Source organism: Labeo rohita, chromosome 7 (assembly GCF_022985175.1).
Source record: "Labeo rohita strain BAU-BD-2019 chromosome 7, IGBB_LRoh.1.0, whole genome shotgun sequence".
Taxonomy (NCBI): domain Eukaryota; kingdom Metazoa; phylum Chordata; class Actinopteri; order Cypriniformes; family Cyprinidae; genus Labeo; species Labeo rohita.
The window spans coordinates 58033710-58053086 of NC_066875.1; the positions used below are offsets into that span (position 1 = coordinate 58033710).

General features: G+C 33.0%; 1 protein-coding gene across 2 annotated transcripts in view; it reads right to left on the reverse strand.

Moving 5' to 3' along the window:
* The window catches only part of arhgef11 (Rho guanine nucleotide exchange factor (GEF) 11), a 34702-nt gene that overhangs the window by 2610 nt on the left and 12715 nt on the right, over positions 1-19377 (reverse strand). For both annotated transcript variants that reach the window (XM_051114752.1, XM_051114750.1), the window contains 22 exons: positions 18854-18877; positions 18637-18766; positions 18454-18547; positions 18224-18253; positions 17030-17153; positions 16286-16489; positions 16066-16113; positions 15845-15978; positions 11376-11516; positions 10227-10303; positions 9390-9515; positions 9184-9301; positions 8682-8860; positions 8519-8594; positions 6533-6709; positions 6352-6433; positions 6065-6142; positions 5944-5978; positions 5275-5439; positions 3068-3298; positions 2510-2584; positions 975-1294 (listed from right to left, as the gene is read on the reverse strand). In XM_051114752.1, the coding sequence (XP_050970709.1) occupies positions 975-1294; positions 2510-2584; positions 3068-3298; positions 5275-5439; positions 5944-5978; positions 6065-6142; positions 6352-6433; positions 6533-6709; positions 8519-8594; positions 8682-8860; positions 9184-9301; positions 9390-9515; positions 10227-10303; positions 11376-11516; positions 15845-15978; positions 16066-16113; positions 16286-16489; positions 17030-17153; positions 18224-18253; positions 18454-18547; positions 18637-18766; positions 18854-18877 (2668 nt within the window). The remainder of the gene's footprint in view (positions 1-974; positions 1295-2509; positions 2585-3067; positions 3299-5274; positions 5440-5943; positions 5979-6064; positions 6143-6351; positions 6434-6532; positions 6710-8518; positions 8595-8681; positions 8861-9183; positions 9302-9389; positions 9516-10226; positions 10304-11375; positions 11517-15844; positions 15979-16065; positions 16114-16285; positions 16490-17029; positions 17154-18223; positions 18254-18453; positions 18548-18636; positions 18767-18853; positions 18878-19377) is intronic.

Genomic DNA, 19377 nt, shown 5'->3' on the forward strand with positions numbered 1-19377 from the left:
TGCGACCATCAAGAAACTACCATTTTGGGACTTTTATGTTGAAATTCATTCAAAGACAGGACTTTACATCATGTAACAATTTGCCAATGTCCCATGGAAGCATCAAGTAGGTTTGTACCTCTCTTCTAATTTGAAAAAAAAAAAAAAAAAAAAAAAAAAAACTAATGGCTGGTATGTAGTTACCACATTTGAATATCATGTGGTATGATGTCAAAAAAAAACAAACAAAAAAAAACAATGAATATTAAGTTATTTCTACAAATATTTATTTTTAATAATCAAATCACCTTTATTTATATATATAATATACATTTTATTGTAAATTTTGCCTGAATTTGAAATATCATGTAGTGCAACCAAATGTCATGTGGTGCAACCACTGCAGAATGATCCATTATAGGCCCATTATATTTTCCATTATAGATATATGTCCCAGATTGGCAGTTTTTGTGCTTTTATATTATACTGATGGTTTATATTCAAAAAAATACTTTATTTTAGTATCAGTTGGAACCAATTTTTATGCAATTTGAGTCATTTCAGACGATTTGTGTTTAATCTTTGTACAATATGAAAAAAAAATAAGCACATAAGTAATTTAGAGCATATAGTTTTAGTTGGGTAATTATAAATTTTTTAGTAATGCATTATTTATTTATTACTAACTATTTTAATCTATTTGACCAGATTCCACTGCCAAGCAAAGTAAAATAAATGCTTGCCATAGGCAAGCAGAAAGATGTTCATGCTGTGATCTCAGAACCTAAGTCAGCAACCTCCTGCTACTCTAAACTGACCCTTCACCTGTCGAAAATCCTTATACGTCAATGACTCATATACATAATGGTAATAACAACAACAGGTTGTTTCAGTTTCTGAACTTTTTAATTTCTTTCTTCAGTTTTTGGGTCAAACAGGACCTGGACTTGCACGGGCATGTTTGTACAGTAATGGTTTTGTTGTGTGTGTTTTACCCTCAGGTGCTGCAGTTTCCTCATCAGCTCCTCCATGGTGTTAAAGATCTCATCAACGTTCTTGATCACATGTTGTCGGATGCTCAGTTGTGATTGGCAGAGCCGTTCCCTTTGACTTAATGTTTCAGTCAGCGATTGGTCGGTTGGAGAGAGGCAGGGCGTCTCCTGTTCCTCTTCCTCATTGATGAAGGACGATGAGAGCATGTTTTTAGTCTGATGGATGCTGTCAGACGCGTCTGAGTCTTTGAGCTCGTCTGTGCTGCTCTCGTCTGTGTGAGCGCTGGATTGCTCTTTGGGCAAGACCAGATAAAACATGTTCCCTGGAAGCAGCACAGCAACACAGAGTTGTTATGGACAACAAAAACTGAAGTACTAAAATAAAACAAGAAAAAAAAAAAAAACTGCACTAAAAAGAAAAATACCATGTATAAAATTAAGTCGAAATATTAGAAATATTGCTTGGACATGATGAACTAAAATTATTAAAACTGAAATAAAAAGGAATACAAACTAAAAAGCAATATTAAACTAAGCAAAAACATATAATAAAAGTATTAAAATCAAAATTAAAAGCAAATAAAAATTAAGTTATGTGACAAAAAATATATCTAAAAAAAAAGCTGAAGCAATGTAAATTATTGTGCAATGTATATATTTTTTTAAAATAAATAAATGCGTAAATAAATAAAGAAATAAAGAAATACGGTTAATCAAATAAGACGTAAATATTAGATGAAAATGTAGTAAATGATAATGACAAATGTTAACTTGGCAAGTAACTTAATATTAAGTTGAAGTACCAAAACTAAAATGCAAAATATAAAGTATTAAAAAAATACAAAAATTACATGACAAAAAATATATATATGAAACATAAAAAAAGAAATAAAGCTGAAGCAATGTAAATTACTTGGCAAAGTAATACGGCAAAAAAAAAAAATAATAATAATAATAAATAATAATAATAATAATAATAATAATAATAATAATAATACAAATAAATACAAAGTTTTAATGTAAAAGGTTCTGATGCAACATCTCTATATAAATTTTGTTCATAATATTAAATATACTATTTCATTATAATTAATATAGTACCAATATTACATGTAATGTATCTAAAATCTCCAATACCAGTAAAAACTAACAAAATTCAGCACTAAATAAATAAACAGATAAATATTTTTTTTTTTTTTATAAACGACTGCAACTTCCTGACTTTTAAAAAGACAGCTGACTGTTGTTTTATATAATATTTCTTCACATTCAGTCACACTGTTGATTACAACAGGAAATGTCTTTAAATGCTGAATCGTTGAAGCTCACGAAAAAAACAACAAAGACAGATGGACTGCATCCAGATCATTCAGGACCGGTTTCCAAAACTGAAACCAAATCTCATCCCGGATTAAATTTCACAGTCGGCTGAGACTGAAAACAAGCGATGAAGTTTGAGACGAGCCACAATTGTTCGCAGGAAACCGGCCCAGAACGCATCTGCCAAGTGTATTGTACGATATATTTATTAGCCCCACCTCCGTCCCGAGAGGATTGGCCGGCGGTGACATCATTGGTGATGTTGTCAGGAAGAGAACAGCCCGCACCCAAAACTGTGTGTGAAAGACAGGGAGAGGACGTGTGTGTGTTTGTGTGTGTGTGACAGAGGTGTGCAGAAAGATGGCGTGATGTGCGTGTAGTTAGAAACGGACAAATACAAGAAGCCACAGCACCAGAACATGAGAGAGAGAGAGAGAGAGAGAGAGAGAGAGAGAGAGAGAGAGAGAGAGAGAGAGAGAGAGAGAGAGCAAGAGTGTGCATGTGTGTTGTGGAAAAGTAGCAAAGAGAGAGAGAGAGATGAGAGAAGTGTGTTAAATCACATAAGTTTCATCACAGTGAGCTCTGAGCACATGCAGAGAGACAGACAGAGACAGAGGGGAAAAGAGACACAAACGCTTCAATTCTCTGAAAGTAGAGTGAAATAAAGCACAATTTGAAGGATTCTACAGCAACAACATCCAAAGCTGAAATAAATTTAAATCTAAATATTGAATGATAATTGTGATTTTGCTGATCATCAGCATCGGAGCGTTTACCTTTCCTCACAACCTGAACAGGCGGTTGCAGCACCTCCATAGGCGGAGTTTCTACACGCTCCTCCTCCCATTGGCTGGGACTCTCGCTGGGGGCGGGATCAGACAACTCCGCTCCCGGTCTGTCTGTGAAAGGACTCCTTTCATTGGCTGTCTCATTTGTGGGCGTGTCATCAGAATCTTGACTCCATCCATCCTCCAGGTCTCTGAAGATCAGATGTCGGAGGGTTTCCACTGAGAAAACGAGGAAAAAAAATGAACACTTAGAGTCACTTAGTAGCAAGTAACCAAGGTAATCAAGAGCAGAGGCCTGTGTTGAACAAATTCAGAGTTACAGGATTAGTTTCGAGTTGACAAATGGCTTTGTTGGTACCATGATGCTGATCATCAACATTCTTTGTCAACTCAGGCTTTGTTCCCGAGTTTGTGGAGCACGTGGACATGAATGTGTGACATCAGCGGCGAACAGCCAATCACAAGCCTTTGTTAAAGTTTAAAGGTTTTGCTAAAGGTTGAGAGATTGAAGAATATGATGAATTTAAATGCATTTACACTGAAAAATAAACAAATAACACAAATAAAATAAATGATCTTGCTTTATCAGTGCAGTCACAAGTGAAACTTAACTTACTTTACATAGTTAAAGCGATAGAGACTCGAACATGTAAGGTCACATAGTAATTTTTACAGCGTTATCTATTGATTCTACAGCTTATTTATATTACATACGAACTGTATGTATTAACATTCATTTAAAATAGATGATTTATAATAACTGTTAAACTAAAATTGCTTGTGTGTAATGGACTCATAATAATATAAATCATATAATTATTATATGAATCATATAAAATAACTAAGTAACTATCATTAAAGCCAGACTTTTAATTTGACCTTTAATTCGAAGTAAGAGAAACTGGGGCTGTGACATTTTAGCATCAGACATGTGTCACTTTGCTCACATCCGATTGGTCCAATTTCAGTTTGAGATTTGTAACCTAGAACATAACCAAGCCACTTTCATGGTACCTAAAACCCGGGATTGGTGCAAACTAAACAAATTTACCTGGCTAGCCAGCTAATCCGGCTTCATGGTACATATAACACAATTCTGGGATTATATGTTTTGTTTTGAGTTACATGTACAAAATAGCTAGTACTTAATTTTGGATAGATTTTCTTTACAAAAGCAATTGTAGTTCATTTCTGCTGTGCCATTTCAGATTTGTTGTAGTATAATTTATATACTATTTATTAATATTTAGAAATTATTAATATTTTGCTATTATTTTTGTTTTCATTTTAGTTTAAGTTTTAGTATTTTACATACATTAATGTCTTTTTTTTTAATTTTTTAAATATTTATTTAAAGCTTTAAGTTGACAAAAACTATTTTTAATTTGTTATAATAATAATAATAATAATAATAATAATAATTAATATTATTATTATTATTACTATTGTCTACATTCATTTAATTTAATTTAATTTAAATATTTTACTTAACAATATCAATAGTTTAAGTGGTTGGTTGGTAATTTAACACCATGCCAGCTTTCTTGGCATTTTCAAAGTGAGTAACAAATTGAAATAATACAAAAATAAATAAATAAATAAATAAATACATTGAAAAAAAACAAACAATGGATTTAGGGTTGACACAGGTATTAAAAAAAAAAAAAAAAAAAAAAAAAAAAAAAAAAAAAAAAAGACTGACTGATTCAAGTGCTATTATTATATCATTCATAATTTTACCATGACTTTTACTGTATTATTGTGTTACAATCAGATTGACACAAAAAACAATTGGTCTTTTACATGCAAATAAAACATCCCTTCCTGTTTAAGCAGGTGGTTTCTGAGAATGTATGTCATAAGGCGCGCTTCCATTTAGGATTTGCGCAAAATGTATATAATATATTTTATAAATGACGATAAAGTATTGCGAAATGATGGTGTTTCAGTTAACTGATGTTATGTGACTAAAACATAGTTTTCCTTCCTGATTATTCCTTTTTCGAACTTCCTAAAAACCCACCGCGTACGTGCGTAAAAACACAATATATGAGAGTTTTTGCGAAACTGATGCATTTCCATTGGCATATTTTTTATTCGCAATTTCAATTTGAGCAATTTGAAAGGAAATGGAAATGCAGCTATAATCAAAACTGTGACTCTGTGAGACCAAACAAACACAAGGAATCTCTCACCATCCTGAAGAGCAGCTTCTGCGACACCAGCTTTATTTTGGATCCCATCCCTGTCCTCATGCAGACGTGCGTCTGATCCATCTGTTGGTGTGGTGTCAGGTGTGAGAGCACATTCATCATCACTAGCAGAGTCCTGCTCCAGAGACACGGGCGACTCCGACACATCTAACATACAATGAAAATATGATGTCATGCTCTTTTTACGAATAAATAATGCATTTTCACTCCATAATGTGACATATTCTGAGAAATATATTTAATTAACAAATTATTTAAATTGTATTATGTGCACATCATTTAAAAGTCAGGATTTTAAAAGTGTTTTCTGCTCACCAAGGCTGCATTTATCTTATTAAAAATACAGTTAAATCAATAAAAAATGTGAAATATTATTACAATTTCAAATAGCTGTATTCTATATGAATATGTCAAAATGTAATTTATTTCTGTAATCAAAGCTGAATTTCCAGCATCATTACTCCAGCCTTCAGTGTCACATGATCCTTCAGAAATCATTGTAAAATGCTGAATTGCTACTCAAATCAATGCTGTAAAGAGTTGTGCTGCTTCATATTTTTTGAAAACTACCATATATTTTTTTTTCAGCATTCCTTGATGAATAGAAAAATATAGAAAAAGTTTGGCCGTTACAAAACCCTCATCTCTTACCTAATGGATTGGCGGATGAACGCGCATCTGATGACCTGAAACAGAGCAGACAGAAGTTCATCAGTTATTGTGATGATATTTCTGTAGTTTTCAGTGTTTATGCGCTGATGGTGTGACGTACGGTGCTGGTGATCCTTGTTTGCTCAATCTTGCTACTTGAGCGGCTGCAGTGATTGTCTTTTCCAGCAGATCTTTCCAGCTGCGTGGAAACATAGTTTGAAAAGGAGTTACTAAACTTTCAAATGTATGAAAAATTAGGAAAACAGTTTTAGATGTACTATAGACTGCTTCTTAAAGCTACCCATTTTCCCCACTATTAAGAACAGCAGGAATAAATAAAGCTCTCTGATAGGCTGCAATCCTGTCAATCAAACACAAGCAGCCAATGACAACTGAGCAGAAACTCACGTGTTCTTTTCTGACGACGTCCCGGCCACCAGCTCATAAATCTGGCTCTCTGACGTGCTGATCACATACAGCGCTTTATTGTCTGCAAGATGAAAATAAGCTCATTGTAAGTATCTCTTGACCATCCATCCTTTTTATTTAAAGTATGCTCAGTCAGTATAAAGTATGTTTATGCATTCACCTGTCGCAACCAATCGGACGAGGGCGAAATCGAGGCGTACGATTGGGCAGAATGGGATTTTGAGATCTGTAGCTCCGCCTCCACCCAGTGAGCGTGATGGACAACGCAGGATGAGACGCTCGTCTGGACCCCTCTGAAGCAGCACCAGCAGATCTGAGAGCAGCAGCGCCTGCACCTCTGAAACATTCACACACAAACCAATGATTAGAAAACAATTGCTATATTTCATGTTTAAAAGCTTTGAGCTCATCTATGTGCTAGTCAGGGTTATTATAGTCAACTACAGCCATAAAAAACATTACTAACTACCTAGATAAATGTTAACTGCAATAAAATAATACAAAACTTAATCTTATTTAATTTCAGCTAATTCATAAGGCAACATTTCTCATTTGTATTTAGTTTAACTTGATGTACTAAAATAACTACATATAAAACAATTGTATTAATAATAATGAATTATTATATTAATAAACATTATATATTAATAAAAACAACTTATTTTAATAATAAATATATATATACTAAAACATTACCTTCATATATGTATATATGTATATATATATATATATATAAATAATAAATGTATTAGTACCTCAATGACACTCAAGTAACTAGTGTAGACTAGTGTTACGACTAAGACCTACGAATAAACTTCTAACAAATAATTGTAAATGCTTCAAGACGTAAAGATATTTTAATATAATAAAATATATTTCATATAAAAATATAATAATCAGGTATGTAATATGCTAAGGGTAAAAGCAAAAAAAAAAAAAATAACCCTAACAAATATTATAATTATTCTTATTTAAATAATAAATAAATAAATAGTAAGCAAATTAAGAAATACACTACCAGACAAAAGTTTCTGAACAGTAAGATTTTTAATGTTTTTTGTTTAATAAATTTGTTCTGCTTATCAAGCCTGCATTTATTTGATTCGAATGACAGCAAAAACAAATTTTGAAATATTTTTGCTTTTTAAAGTCACTGTTTTCTATTTGAATATATTTTAACATGTAATTTATTCCTGTGATTTCAAAGCTGATTTTTTAGCATTATTACTCCAGTCACATGATCCTTCAGAAATCATTCTAATATTCTGATTTGCTGCTAAAAATAAAATAAAATAAATATTTTGTTGAAAACAGAATTTAGATTTTTTTCCGGGCTTTTTTGATTAATAGAAACTTCAGAAGAACAGCATTTATCTGAAATAGATTTTTTTTTGTAACATTATAAATGCCTTTATCATCACTTTTGATCAATATAAGGATCCTAGCTTAAAAAACAAAAACAAAAAAAAAACAAAAACAAAAACTTCTATCATTTGTTTGCCAAACAAAAAAATTAAATAAAAATAATAAATAAATAAATAAATTTATACTGACTCCAAGCTTTTGAATGGTATAGTGTATAATGTTACAAAAGCTTTTTTTAATTTCATATAAATGCTTTGGATCTTTCTATTCAAAGAATCCTTTTTTTTTTTTTTTTAATATTGATGATACTACTACTACTAGTTTCTTGAAGGATCATGTGACACTGAAGACTGGAGTAATGGTGCTAAAATTCAGTTTTGATCACAGGAATGAATTACATTTTAAAATATATTCAAACAGAAAGTAGTTATTTTAAATAGTAAAAATATTTCACAATTGTACTGTTGTTGCTGTACTTTGAAATAAATGCAGGTTTGGTGAGCAGAACAGACTTTTTATAAAGCCATTTAAAATCTTACTGTTCAAAAACTTTTCACTAGTAGTGTATAATCATATTGCAACACTGCATCACTGATTAATATATTTTTATGTATAAACTGTACATAGGAAACAAGCTGCCTTTACAAAAATGTGCAGTACCACACTTTACTGTAGCAAAAATACCAACATTAAGTAATATATTTTAGCAGACTCTGATTACTATGGTCATTTTTAGTTTTTAATTTTGATTCTGTTCCGATACATCCATGTACATCTTTACCGATGGCTTTGTCTTTGCTGACTTTCCATGTGAGCGGCCCCTCGTGGATCATCCTCTTAGTGGTGAGATCCAGATTCTGCGAGAGAAAAAAAAACGACAGCATGAAGAACGATACCATTAATGAGGCGTGCGGGACGTGTGAAGGACACAGAACGTCTCGTACCTTGAACTGCGCAGCGACGGGATTGGCCAGCCGTTCCAGAGGAGTCAGGTCCAGCCTGCGCTGGTATTGGCTGAGACGATGCCGGTGCTCCGTCTCCCTGACGACCTCGTTAACGGCCTGCAGAATCCCGCGGCATCGGGCCTGAGCTCTCTGAAGCAGCTGCAGGTCAGGAGACGACGCTGCACACACAATATGATTTTATGACATAAACAGTGTTGCATTTTAAAATAACTGTTTTCTATCTGAATATAAAGCAAAATATAATTTATTCCTGTTATCAAAGCTGAATTTTCAGCTTCATTACTCCAGTCTTCAGTGTCACATGATCCTTCAGAAATCATTCTAATACGCTGATTTGAACTTCACCTTGGTGATTTATTTAAATGAGCAAAATTTAGGTTTGTCAGGTATAAAAGCTCACATATATGGTCAGTATAATGCATATATGAATATCTTGAATGCAGCATCACATTATAATGATTCGAGTGTGTGTTTCACTCACTTTCTGTGTATTTGATGATGTTGTCCAGCAGCAGTGGGTATTTAGTCAAGCGTTGCATTTCAGCCACCAGCAGATCCTTCAGCTGTAACCTCCGGCAGTGTGGACTGGTCTCACATTCCTGACAAACATCACACCACGTCAGCACGCATCCATATTATCAATAGATGATATGGTAAAGCACTACAGGGGCGTGATGCATGTGTTACCTGTATGAGGTGTGCGAATCGAGGGTCTTTGCGCTGTTTGTTCTTGATGAGCTCCAACGCTTGACTCTGCTGACTGCACAGATGAGACACCTGCTCCTCAAACTGCTCTCCAGCCTCTCCCTCGAACTACAAAACACATGAATACAGCATGTCTCATATGCTTCATGAAGAAAAGCATTAGTTTAAAAGTAATAGTCACCCAAAAATTAACATTTGTTGACAATTTCCTCCCCTCAGGCCATTCAAGATGTAGATGAGTTTGTTTCCTCATTTTAAGTCAAAAGCTGCATGTTTATAAGAAACAAATCCATTTTTAAGACAAAATACAAGTTCATAATTCATAATAACGCTTCCTCCAGGATAAAAGTCCATCTTCAGTTGTTTTTTTCAAATTAAAACCCTCTTAAAAGCTTGTAAATGGTGCTTAAGCTGTGCAGATTTTTCTCCTGATTTAGGCAAAATGACTTTTTCACCGGAAGAAGCGTTATTTTGGATTATTTGAGCAGTTTAAAGTTAAAAACTCTGTAATGATGGATTTGTTTCTTACAAACACACAGCTTTTTGCTTCACAACATGTTAACTGATGGACTGGGGTGGTTTATTGTGGATTATTGTGATGTTTTTAATCAGCTGTTTGGACTCTCATTCTGACGGCACCCATTCACTGCAGAGCATCCACTGGTGAGCAAGTGATGCAATGCTACATTTCTTCAAATCTTATGAAGAAACACACATCACAGACGGCCTGAATAAGTAAATTTCCACCAAATTGTAATTTTTTTGACAAACTATTTCTTTAACTTAAAGAGCAAAAGACAACAGGAGCGAGACACTCACTGTGGCCAGCATGACGTCTCCGATGCCCTGAACGATCGGTGATTCCCTGCGCTTCTTCATGGCCTCACATAAGCTCGCTGAGATAAGAAAAAACAACATTAGACCTTAAGTATTACATGTATGCATTTAGCAGAGCAACTTACAAAAGAGCAGTCTGCACAGTGTTGCACAAATTGCATTCAAAGCTCATATTCAGATTTACAGCAAATTGGTTTGTTACACAAGTTTTCAAGTCAAGTCTTATTATCACTTCCATTCTGCATGCATATACAGGGGTGTTCAAATAAACAGCAGTGCCTTAATTAAAGTGCACATACTTTTATATCCAATGTAATATGTAGTGAAAACATTATCATTCAATTCATGTCTGAGACAAAGATATGTAATATTAAGCTGTTCAAAAAAATAGCAGTATTGACCTTTTTCTCTTTAAATTCAAACATTGAGAAAAAAAAGTTTTTTTTAAACTTTAGTTTAAATTACTGAACTAATATTTAATTGCATAACAATTGTTTTTGATAACGGTTGCACATGTGTGTTGCATTGAGTCAACCGACTTCTGGCATCTAGAAACAGGTATTTCAGAACAAGATTGTGAACTGTTTCACAGTTCCTGTTAATTTTTTGAGATTTGCTTTAGAAACTGCATTTTTAATGTCACCCCACACATTTTTACTTGGGTTGAGGTCAGGGGATCAAGCTAAATATATTTTATAACAATGTATGACACATTGCTTTCCTTTGCTCTTTAAAAAAGAACAATTAATGATATCTATTTTTTTTACAGAATGAATGAATTCTCTGAATAAATTCCACACTGCTATTATTTTGAACACAACTCTTTCAGTGCATTAGTCAATTAGTCAGAACAAACAGCATGCATGTCATCCCAGTTGGGGCTGTTGTTTTCCTATTACACTACTACATCCACAAGCAAATTATTTACAATGCAGAAATATCACTACTGCTAATAACAGTGGTTCACCATGTTGTTATTTTTTTTTTTAACACAACTGTATATCTTACAAGACAGAACACACAGCATGAAGAATGACAAACAATCATAACTGCACAATATAACAACCATATACATTATATGTAAACAATTACAACATCATTAATTAGAGGTAGAAATGTGTGACTTCTGACCGTGTAGTTCGCAGACCTGACGCAGGTTTAGGAAGATACAGGACAGCTCTTCTGGACTGAGGACGCTCTGCATCTTCTGATAAAACACGAGATCCAGAACCCGCAGCGTCCGAAGGTGAGACACTTCTGTGGTGAACAACTCTACAGACCAACAAAACATGAGATGTCAAATAAACCTCTCATCAAGCAACACTAAAATAAAATAAAGGCTAAAATAAAACTACTAGACTGATTTATATAAAATTTTTCAAAATTCCATACTTTTTTTACAGACTTCCAAACCTCTCACTAGATTTTAGGACTATATTTAACATTATTTAACAATATTTATTTATTCTTTTCCCCCATTGATTTTTTTGACAAGCCCCTACAATAAATAAATTAAAAAAAAATAATAATAATAATAAAAAAATAAAATAATAATAATAATAATAATAATAATAATAAAATAATAATAAAAAATAAATAAATAAATAAAAAAAAAACAGACTTTTGCATGTACACAAGAACTTGCATGTCATGTTTGCATGCACTGCAAACATGACATGAAATGGTCTAATGGCATAAGACGGCTGTGTGCACTGTCCTATTTGCCAAGTTTAAGGGTCTATTTATGAAAAAAAAAGGTTTGTGTTCAGAATTTGCCTTTGTTAGGGCAGTATGATATATTTCATATCTCTTTAACGCACACTCGCAATTCTCGCAATTGCGAGATATAAACTCTCTCGTAATTCTGACTTTTTTTTTCTCGCAACTGTGAGTTTATAACACGCAATTCTAACTTTTGATTCTCTTCATTTGCGACATTTTCTGGCCAAGCACCATAGGAAACCATGAGACGTGATTCTTACAGTACGGTGACGCATTGCTGCCACACACATTTTTTTCCACTCAGCTATGTCGTAATAACGAGATCTTTGCTCGTTAAAATGACATATTATGTCATAAAAATGATATGATTTTCCCGTTACAGAAGATATATTGTTACATTATGTGAGCTAGTTAAGCGATTGTCCGCGCTGCCTTCGCCACAGTCCTGACATAAAGGAGGATCTGCACATTGCTGAAGTTATAGAAATACAGTTTCTCACAATTCTGACTTTATAACTCGCAATTGCGAGTTTAGATCTCACAATTCAAATAAAAAAAAAAGTCAGAATAGTGAGATAAAAAGTCACAACATTATTTTTTTTTTTTTATTCAGTGGCAGAAACGGGCTTCCATACGAAACAGCTGCCATTAAAACATACTTCTTTAATTATTATTATAATTTTTTTAATTCTCACTATTAAAAAATAAATAATAATAATAATAATAATAATAATAATGATAATAATAATAATAATAATAATAATAATAATAATAATAATAATAATAATAGGTAACTAAATAGGGGCAAAATCTGGAAATGCCATATTTTTTTTTCCATACTTTTCCAGAACTGTAAATTACTTGAATCAAATTCCACACTTTTCCAACCCTGGTGCTAGCCTAGCAGGCTAACCATGTTAAAAGAAAACAAAAAGATATTTAGCTTGAACAAAATTGTATGAAAAAGTGCTATATCATATAAAACAAAGTTGTGAATAAAGCACCGTTTCCTTCCCATGTGTTCAAGAGTCCAAATTTGTCAGTCCTGGGAAGCTGTTGTAACGTATCAATGAGAAAAACATTGTACGTAATGAATGACTCATGCAGACAAAACAAAACATGCTATCTTTGTGTTCAGATGCCTAATGCTTGGGGATCCAATCTTGTCAGAGAGGATACTTTTTTTTTTTTTTTTTAATGCATATTTTACGATTTTATGTGCATCTTGGTGTTTTTCTTTATTTTTTTTAATGCAAAATCCCAATATTTGCATAAAATATGTTGATGGAAACAGCTAGAATAGAGTAGAAATTAAGATTTTTAAGTGGGTTCCATATAAAATACACCAAAAACTGTGAATCTTCAGGGTCTGACTGTATTTTTCCTCAACTCTTTCTTCAGTTTGTTCACATCTGTCAGGACATCTGTCTCAAAACAGCCTTACAATTTCCTAAAAATGTTCACGCTCTTCCATTTCACCCATAAACACACTGAAGTCTGAGGCTTGAGGGCATCTGAGATCATACATGACTTTGATTGGTATTGTTTTCATAGCTGTATCATCTTAAAACACAAACGTAACATCCCAGTTTTCAGAATGACGAGCCAGGCATGTCTGGGATTGTCAGGAAGCTCATTTCTCCCGCCTGAGGAGAAACGCTGCTCATTACAGAGTCACAGAGCCACAGCTGACAGCCGTCTGACGGATCTGATGCAAACTTTTTCCATCTGAGTGAAAAATAACCCTGGGTTCTCTCAGATTTCACACAGTTTATACTTCACCCTGGGCTGGTTATTAATTCAAGGAAGTCAGGGATTGAGATTTCACACTGTAAACAGCCAGTTAACATTCTTGCTGATAGATTTACACGCTTAATATCAGCTATTAAAGATGTGCAGTGAGTGAAAGACACACAATCAGTGTATTAAACTATTGTCAGTCTGTTTGGGAATTATTTTACTCTGATTTTGACAACATAACGGGTGAATATTTATGTAAGGCAGGCCGAATGCCTTTCGAACTTAAAAAACATTCTGAACACAGGCTTAATAAATTTAATAATAAACAAACAAAAATAAATTATTAATTCATTAATTAATTAGAATATAATAATAATAATAATAATAATAATAATAATACAAAATGTTCCAAGCTCAGTACAAGTCAAGCATAATGCCCATTACCAAAGAAAATTGATAATTGAAAAAGTGTAAAAAAAAAAAAAAAAAAAAAAAAAAAAAAAAAAAAAAAAAAAATCAGTAAAGCATTTATAATCCCAATAAACAGCATCATCAAATAAAATCATTATATCGTTTTGATATGTTCCTCAAATTTTAAAAATAGTAATATAATAATAATAATAATAATAATAATAATAATAATAATAATAATAATAATAATAACAACAATAATCATAAAATAAAAAAGAAGTGTATTATTTGAGCTAAATCTATCTTTCCGAGAGGGGAACAATATTCTAGGTTTATGACCTATTTTGATTCAAATTTTGTTCAGATTTTTCTTTATTTAAAACAATTTTCTTGCATTTTTCCATGTATCATACCATGAAAAATTAGATACTGATTGCTTTACAATAAAATCCCCATTGGTTAATATTAAATAAAAATGAGAAATCCATTTGTTACAGTATCTTTGTTATTGTTAGTTGATAAACATTAGTGCTGCCAAACGATTAATCGCGATTAACTGCATCAAGTTCATCAACAAAGTTTTTGTTTACATGATGTGCATGTATACTGTGAACATTTTTATGCATATACAAATACACACACACATACAGTGTTTATTTGGAAAATATTTACATGTATATATTTATATTCATATAATTGATATTAGAAACAAATATTTTTACATATAATACACATAATATATTTTTCTTTAACATATACATACATACATGTGCATATTAGTGTTGTCACGATACCAAAATTTTGACTTCGATACAATACCTGAAATATTTATCAAAAGCATGTCTAATTAATTGAAATCATGAAACTTGCAGAATTTAACAGCAATTTATTAAAAATTCAACAGAAATTACATGTTTTTTTTAAGGCCCTATAAAATACTTTTTATTTTTTCTCAAATTCAGTTTTGTTTGTGAATCTCTGTTTTCCATGAAATTTCTGGATTCTGTTTTAATTGTTTCATTACATTTTAATAATCAAAAAGCATGTACAATAAATTCAGAAAGGATAATTACATTTGATAAAGAATTATTTTATTATAGGCTATTTATTTCTTTTTTTCAGAAATACTGTGTTGTGTATTTACAATTTTCTAGTAAATAAATTTTGGTAAAAAAAAAAATTCTGGTAAACATTTCTTAAACATTGTTTTAAAAATATTTTTTTTTATTATTAGTAGCAGTGCTATCTTTACATTAAGTAAAATATGAATATATTTCTAGCTGTCCGGTTAAAATGAACTTTTATTTTGCAGGTTGCTGTGAAGACCTTTAGGGTCTTCATTATATGACAATAGTTTTCCGCAAAAGAAACTATGAAATGCTCATGAAGTGACTCTCAGAGCAGTTCTTGAGATGATGTTCATGTGTTCACGTACTCGTATATTGAGGCGGCAGAGGCTGAAAACACTGCGAGCGTCACGCGTATGTGTGTAGTAAACAAAACAGCGTCTGCGCCATTCACTAACACAGACACGCAGAAATACGGCACTTATTAAAATGTATTTCTTTTAAAATGGCTAAAATGGATGTTTAAATGAAAGTGTCACTTCTGCACCACAAACAGCAGCAAAAGAAATTGCAAAATGACTGTTTTCAAACAGGTTTCCAGATGGTCTGCCTTTGGACAGGCATTAAAACTGTTTTTGGTGTTCATGTGTGAGCGCGTACCGTAGATGACGGCCTGACGGTCGATCTCTCGTGAGGTAAGCGACGCCAGCACGTGCGGCTCCACCGTCTCCTGCCAGTTCTGCGAGTCGATCACGTCCTCATCCGGTAACAGAGGCACCGGAGTGTCCACAATCCTACAGACGGACAGCAGAGAATGAGACAGACGAACAGAGACAAAACAGTGAACGCTGTGGCTCGGAGCGAGATCTGCGGTTCGTCACCTGCGCTGAGAGCGAGGAGTGTACGGCGGCGTTGGGTTCTCCAGTGATCTGAAATAATAATTAAAAAAATAATAATGATAAAATCTCAAAACAAGAGAAATAGAGAAACTAAAAATGTATTTATTTGGTTATTTATTTATAGAAATCATTAAAATGATCTATAATTTTTCATACTGTTCAGCCCCAGTTGTATTTGTGTGATGTGTTTATGTGTTTGTACCGTGCCGAACTGCTGGATGCTGAAGACGAGGCGCTGTGATGTAACGATCTCAGTCCCGGACCATCCCTCTCATCACAGTCCTCCATGTCAACATCGCTACGGGAACGAGGGACAGACTCCGCCCCGGCCCCGCCTCCTCGTCGACGCCCCTCCCCCTGAGCTTTTAAAGACTCGCTGCGAGCCAAACGCACCGATATGGTCGGACTGAGGAAGAGAGAATAAAAGAAATGCAATTAGCCTCAAATAATTACATTTGAAATGTATTGTGAGAACCATTTAAAACATCCTAATAATTAGTCTGTAGTTATTATTGACATGTAACTGCATATATGTGACCCTGGACCATTGATGTATGGTTTTATTAGGATAGGACAATATTTGGCCGAGACACAACTATTTGAAAATCTGGAATCTGAGGGTGCAAAATAAATAGAAATATTGAGAAAATGGCTTTTAAAGTTGTCCAAATGAAGTTATTAGCAATGCACATTACTAATCAAAAATTAAGTTTTGATATATTTATGGTAGAAAATTTACAAAATATCTTCATGGAGCATGATCTTTACTTAATATGATTTTGTGTAAAAGAAAAATCGATAATTTTGACCCATACAATGCATTTTCGGCTATTGCAACAAATATACCCGTGCTGCTTAAGGTTTTGTGGTCCAGGGTCACATATAAGATTTTTCTTATGAACATAATGAACAATATTATGATTGTTAGTTTGGAAAATGCACAAACCTGTCCATGCTGTCCTCTCCGAAGCTGCTGGAAGACAATCTCTGTCCCTCAATATCACCGTCTTCAATAGAGTCCGAATTATTCTCAAACTGCTGAATGATGTTTCTCACGCTGCCGGGTCGAACTACGCATGAAGACCAAGATGAGACGTAAATATTCCTGCTCCATCTTTAAATAACAGGTGCACTAAACTTGTCAATATTTAGATTACAAAAATAACTACTATTGTGTCCTTGAGCTCTGGAAAAGCATTATATAAATAAAACAATACATTAAAATATATTCACGGTTTCTGCAGGTTTTCTAAAGGGAAATGTACAACTTTTAAAGATCAAGTAAATACATTTTAAGGAATAAACTGAATGGGACACAATGACAGTGTCAATATGGTCTCCAAATGTAAATGTAAATGTAAATGTAAAGATCTACATTAGTTTTAAAATTAATTTTACCAAAAAATAAATAAATAAATAAATAAATAAAATCTAGATACAATAACTTATTTAGTAAAAATACATAACGGAAAAAAAATCTGATAAAATGTCCAAAATTAAACGCGTTTAGGTTTAAAAAAAAACAAATATCTGCCAATGCGCTGAGAAAAAATAATAAAAATAAATAAATAATTAAATACATTTAAAGGGAAAGGTTTTATTGACATTAATGCTGTCAAACGAATGATCACGATTAAATCACATCCAAAATAAAAGTGTATTTATATATATATATATATATATATATATATATATATAAAAAATGTAAATAAAAATATTATATACACATTTTTAATATATAAACAATTTTTTTCTGAATTTAACACTTTCTGCTCCAATTTAAGACCTTTTAAGCAATTAATTTGTGGAAGGACAAATTAAGACCTTTTAAAGACTTTGCTAAGGCCTGCAAAAACCTTGTATACCTGCAAGAGTTAAATAAGAAGCTAAATAAGTACATTTAAAATATATAAATAAAAATTATATAATATGTAAATACTAAACTAAATAATAATAATAATATGAATAACAACAACAACAATAATAATAATAATAATAATAATAATAATAATAATAATAATAATAATAATAATAATAATAACTATTATTATTATTATATTAAAAGACAGAAGTGATTTCACCAGGTCTGTAAAAGTAACTAAAACAATTAAATGAAAATGGCAAAGAGAAGGACGTGTACCTTCAGTGGGGGACAAAGGAACATGGAACGCTGGAGAAATAAATAAACATGAACAAACAAACAATGAGAAAAATGAACAGAAAATGATACAAACTACAGCATTTCAAACTAAAGCTTTAAAGAAAAGTTTGAAATAAATACTGAATGACTGACAGGTTCAAACATGAGCTTAAACAACTAAAACCGCAGTGTGTGTGTGTGTGTGTGTGAGAGAGAGAGAGCGTGTTTACTGGACTGAGACGTGCTTCTGGGTTTGCCGATGTACTTCAGGATGGGATTTCGTTTCTTGTCATCTCCATCCTTCTCTCGTTTCGTGCTGCTCAGCTGCTCATGAACATATGAAGCACATTATGAGGACACGGTAAGACCTATAAATGTCATTCGATATATTACAGAACACATCATACATTTACCTTTTTAGATTTAGGAAAGAATGGAAGCCACTTTTCCTTCTCTGAGATCAAACCAGGAAACACTTTGGAGTCTCTGAGCTTAATGCCCGAGTGTCTGAGATACAGATGAACCGCAGATGCTAGTGGAGAACTGACAGGAGAATATCCATAACTATTACGTACAATTAACACATTTTAGCACATAAATCACTGATAGCAATATAATAAAGGTGCGTACCTTCTATCCTCCTCATGTTTTGACCTGTAAAGAAACAAAACTCAGGTTAGCATGACTGTATTTAAAAAAGCACGCACCTGAAGTGTAAAATCATCTATTTGTAAAATCTCAGTGGTTTGGTGTGATTTGCGAGGGTCCCGTGACGGACGCCTCATGCTGTGTGTACAGCTGTCATGTGGCCTCGTTCTCTACGTCTGTGGGTCATGTGAGCAGCTCTGCGTCGAGGTGTGTCACGTACGTGGGACCTTTGTAACTCATGCGAGCTCGTTATCATTTTATTTCCGAGTCATCTGACCGGTCGTTGTGGAAATGAACTGCTGTACATGAAGCTGGTGTGTGTGGCGCTATATGATGTGCTGCTGTTTACAGAGTATACTTCGACCATGCAAACTCATCAGGGGTAAAAGGGGACATAAATTGTGTCCCTTTTCTTGCCCTCCCTGGCAAGAAATGTTTTAAAGTATAATCTTAAATATTTAAAATATGAGTTTAAAGTCAATTTTAGCATGTGGATACAAGGGAAA